The following is a 4,710-nucleotide window of genomic DNA, read 5'->3' as shown; positions in this document are numbered from 1 at the left end:
ATTATTCTTTTTTATCGGATTTAAAACGTACGCCAAGCAAAAACAAATTACGTTTTGATTAACCTTGCCTCGATCTTGGCATTACCTTGCTGTCTTAAAAAATCACGTATTAAGCGAATAAACCTTTAAAATAATGGAGGATATCGCAAATACCAGACCAATGTTATAAAAATAAGAGCGGCTAAAGGAAAATCGAATAAATGAAACCCTAATCACAAGTATAATCAGTTTTATTAAGTCAGTCTCATTATAAAACCTGTTAAAAATAAAATTGTAAATTACAATTTATCTAAATATATTCAACAAATACATATTTGCAAACAGGACATCAAAAAATGCAATTATACAAAAACATAAAGGTTGTGACGGAAATCCACTTTTTGCTCTATACCCCAATTTTTCTAGTAAGTCAGATTCGTAACATAATTTGTACTTAACAGGAAACATGAATTACAAGTTAAAGAAAAGCATAGTTTAGAGAATAGACGATTCCTTCTAAAATAAATCTACTATATAAAAATATAATATCTACAAAACAGTATTCTACAAACACAAACTGTAAAAACCTATAAACACATCTATACACTATGTCTTTTTAAATTTATTTGGGCAATTGTTATGTAAACCCTGTATTTGATTTGAAGTCTAAGAAGGATACGGAAACTTAAGATAGGAACTTATTCTGTTAGTAAAGCTCAAAAACTATATTTCCCGCCAAAAATGGACATACTGTATACCTAGTTTATAAATTTACATATACAGTGATTAAAATCTTATCAAAATGCCAATACTATAAGCATCTCACTTACTTGTCTAACATATATTCAATAATATATACAAAGCATGATTTTGATATGAAAATAAATAAGAAAACGCAAAAGGAGATTTGCAAATGGCATGAATAGAACTGATATCTCCTTCTAGCGTTATTATGAAAAAGTGATGCTTATATTATAAAAATGTATCATGATTCCTAAATAATAAAAGAAATGATGTGGCGCAGCAACTCCAGTCTTTAAAATTATTGATATTAGTCCTGTACAGGACTAATTCAAACTAGTTTCGAGGTGTCAGAATGAGTTTAAAGCAATCTGGAGGTACTGCCACACATCCAGGTTTTATTTTAATTTCCGAACCTGCAGTGATATTGTAGTTCTGTAAAAGAGTAGACACGATTATGAAACTAAAACACTGGACTAGTCGTTGTCCAATACAAGTCCTTTTGCCTGTGCTGAATGGGATAAAGTGTGCAGGTTTTATCACGTTTCCAGCTGGGGAGAGAAATCGTTCAGGCTTAAATTTTTCTGGTTCATCCCAGTATAAAGGGCTTGAGTTCAGTTCATAATTATTTAGGAAAATCATGGTTCCTTTTTTGATTGGAAGTCCTTCAATGTCTGTGTCCGTAGAAGCAACGTGAGGCACTATAGGGGATGAACCTTTCCTTAAAGTTTCCCAGAGAACGGCTTCAGTGTATGGCATGGCAGCTTTGTCGAATAAATTTACGTATCTTTGTCCTCCTGTGACGTCATCAACTTCCTCTTGGATTTTTTTACCAACTTCCGGATATTTGACCACAGAAGCTAGAATTAACATAACTAAATTTCCAATAGCTGAATGACCTCCAATAAAATCTTCGAGCTCAAAAATGATGTGATCCCATTCCATGTTAGGGTCTTCTCTTAAGTGGATTAGTAAGGCGTCAGTAAAGTCTCTAGGTGGTGCTTGATAGTCTAAAGTCTTCATATGATCATGGACTATTCTGGCTAAGATGAATTCTCTAATATCCGCAGCCCATTGAGATAGTTTGTTCATGTGCTTGCTGTACATTGGCATCAGCCAAGGTAAGAAGTCTACAGCATATCCCTGGTTAATCTCCCAAAAAATCTCGTCAAAGTCTCTGACGACTTTTTGGAAAGCCTTATCTTCGTAAGGAAAACTCGTGGAGCACATATACTGCATAAACATGTTAGCACAAGCTCCCAGTACCACTCGTTTAATGTCCACAGGCTTATTGAGAGGGAATTTCCTCATCTCAGTCATAAAAGCCTCCAACTCATTCGCTCCCACCGTGTTGACAGTGGCGTACTGACAGGAAGTGAACTTAGGAGAACAATACGTTCTGGCAATGCTTCTTCTGGTTTTCTGGAGCACCGACCAATCGCAGAGTGCTAAAGCTGAAACAAATTATCAAACGTAAACTTCTCGCTCTGATAATAGTGATAATACAAAATGAACAACCACAAATGAATGTCGACAAACAAAAACACGCAACGGCATCGCCAGTACCTACTAATGAATACCAAACGATCAAATTAAACTACAAATCTGATTTCATAATACGATTCGTAATAGAGGTCAGCGAAATGATCTAAAGTAGGCGCTTTTTACCGATCAAAGTAAAAGTGCTCTCCAAAGTGAAATTGGTTAGTGAAATGATCCCGTAAAAATGAAAAAATGCCAACTGATTGGTCGAACATCAGATTCAGTTTCATTGGAAGTTTCAAGTTCAAGTTCATGGGTAGCCAGTGTGAGTATACGCAATGTTATGAATGAACAGGTGTTGCGTTGTTGTTAAGACAGAAAGTTGACAGAGAGATTTGCTTTTATCTCTTTTCGCACCATGCAGATTGTTCATAGGCGTACCTAATACGCGTTAGATACATTTAGATTGGATTTTCTATTTCTTTTGATACATTGTTTAAAGATTTCAATTTTTATGTTTCAAAACTTACACTTTTTCATCATCATTCAAGTTCATGATGATGTCATTAAAATTATTAATTTTGTAGCACTAACGTTATTATAGAATTCAAAATCACACACCATTTTTTTACATCAAATTATATGACGTAATTTAAACTGCACAAGTGCATCTAAATTTACAAAATACTTTCTTGATTTTTAAACTACTTTCATTAGGAAAAATATATAAGCGGATTAAAAACAATAAGCTGGTACTGTAAAGTTTGATCTCTACGTCTATGTTTTACAAGAAGCTTCAACTTTTTTCATCAGATTTGCCGTACTCTAACGGTACTGGACTGATCAGTACTAGAGGAGTTATGAGGTCAAGGAAAGATTTTGAATGATCAAGTTTGATTGCACTGAATAGAATTATTTTATAATTTGCACGGAAATAATACTTGGTTTTAATTAAATTTGCGTATCGTCTCTATAATAAAAGAAATTTTTGCTTGTCTGAAAATTCAAGCTGTGCTATATGACATGCAGTTGTAAAAATAACAATTTGATTGAAATTTTATTAATACTTACAATTATTTCTGTCACCTCCAAAAAGTTTGTGGAACCTCATAAAATCAGGTCTGCCTCCAAAATCGCCCCCTTTGGTTATAAGCACTTCCTTTATCAGATTAAAATTGTTGACAACAACACAGGGTGTACTCCCCATAGTGATACTGAATATCTCTCCATAAATTTTGCTGAGGGCTGTAAAAGCCTCAAAGGGTGTCTCGTATTTGCCTAGGAGATGCAGACTTCCAATTAGAGGCCAAGGATCCGGACCTGGGATTGGGTTGACGATTTTGGGCTTTCGTCTTTTGGTGGCCCACAAGTTTACCAAGAGCACCAACACAATTACGCATAGTACTGAAACCACGATCATGTCTATATGTCTATATGCGTTCTTTTGCGTGTGAGCACTGTCGTGCGTTCGAGGTGGTACTGATGGAACCGCGCGAACCGCTACCCTCTTTATGACCGCGGATCGCGAGAGGACCGTAGTCTATTGTGGGGGGCTTTTGACTTTGGTAAACTGGCTCAATCATAAAGCATGGTACCAACCCTACCAGACTGGATGACGCGATTCAAAGGGTACCAATTTGGTTCTTGTATACTTGACGACTCGGACTACTTTGCCGCGACTTTGACTATCGGTACCGACGTGCATTCACTAATACCACTCTCTCTCACTGACACTGTCACATTATATACACCACACTTTATTATATATTTTTTTTCTCTACGTCATTTTGTTTCGGACATTGTCAAACGAATAAACATTTTTACAAATCTCCACACAAATTTTGTAACGCGTGAGTTAATAGTAAATAGTTTTCATTTTCCCTCTCTCAGAGTGGGAAAATTAAACTACTCCAATTGGTCAATCAACACCACTAATAATCAATTTCTCTACAACGATAATAATTATGAATTGATTATTGCTAAGTAAACTGTCCACAGCTCACCTTGCAAATTTGATGTATGTAGGTAATTTATTTATATGTTACTAGCTACCGACAGAAGTATCAGGTTACCACACTGATTTACAGGGTGTATACTAAATTTTGTATGCGCTCAGAAAAGTTATTTTACACACCCTTAAGTTTAGATAAAATCAGTAAGTGGGAGAATTTACAGACATTTTTTCAATTTCTCAAGATACAACTTTTACAAAAATGTCTCTATTCTTTTCACTTTCTACTGAAAATCCTGAAGTTTTGAAGACGAATACATATTTTCTGCAGCAACTGCAGTTGTTATTATATAAGAGCAAACAACTAAAGCAAAAGAATGTTAGTGGACTTTTGGGTGTAGTCATGTCCCAATTATCTGACGATGATGAGCAATTTTGTTTACTGTTTTATGCAAATGATAGACATCGGTTGACCTGAAAACTGAAAGGCCTCATAGACAACCGTCTAGAAAATTCGGATTGTAAAACGGATTACACTAGACAGCGATTCTCTGTAA

At 35.2% G+C, this 4,710-nt stretch overlaps 1 protein-coding gene across 1 annotated transcript; it reads right to left on the bottom strand.

The window, feature by feature from the left end:
* Positions 1-212: 212 nt before the first annotated feature.
* Positions 213-4,141, bottom strand: LOC145738824 (cytochrome P450 307a1-like). Its single transcript, XM_081993905.1, has 2 exons — positions 3,274-4,141; positions 213-2,174 (listed from the first exon to the last, which is right to left on the bottom strand). Exons 1-2 carry the CDS (start codon positions 3,620-3,622, stop codon positions 1,057-1,059), a joined length of 1,467 nt encoding a protein of 488 aa, XP_081850031.1. The 5' UTR covers positions 3,623-4,141; the 3' UTR covers positions 213-1,056.
* Between the last annotated feature and the right edge of the window lie 569 nt (positions 4,142-4,710).

The sequence above is a fragment of the Ips typographus genome, linkage group LG16 (assembly GCF_016097725.1).
Source record: "Ips typographus isolate SLU linkage group LG16, UJ_Ityp_2.0, whole genome shotgun sequence".
Taxonomy (NCBI): Eukaryota; Metazoa; Arthropoda; class Insecta; order Coleoptera; family Curculionidae; genus Ips; species Ips typographus.
Note: the sequence above shows the minus strand (reverse complement) of the source record. Positions and strands in the feature narration are given on the sequence as shown.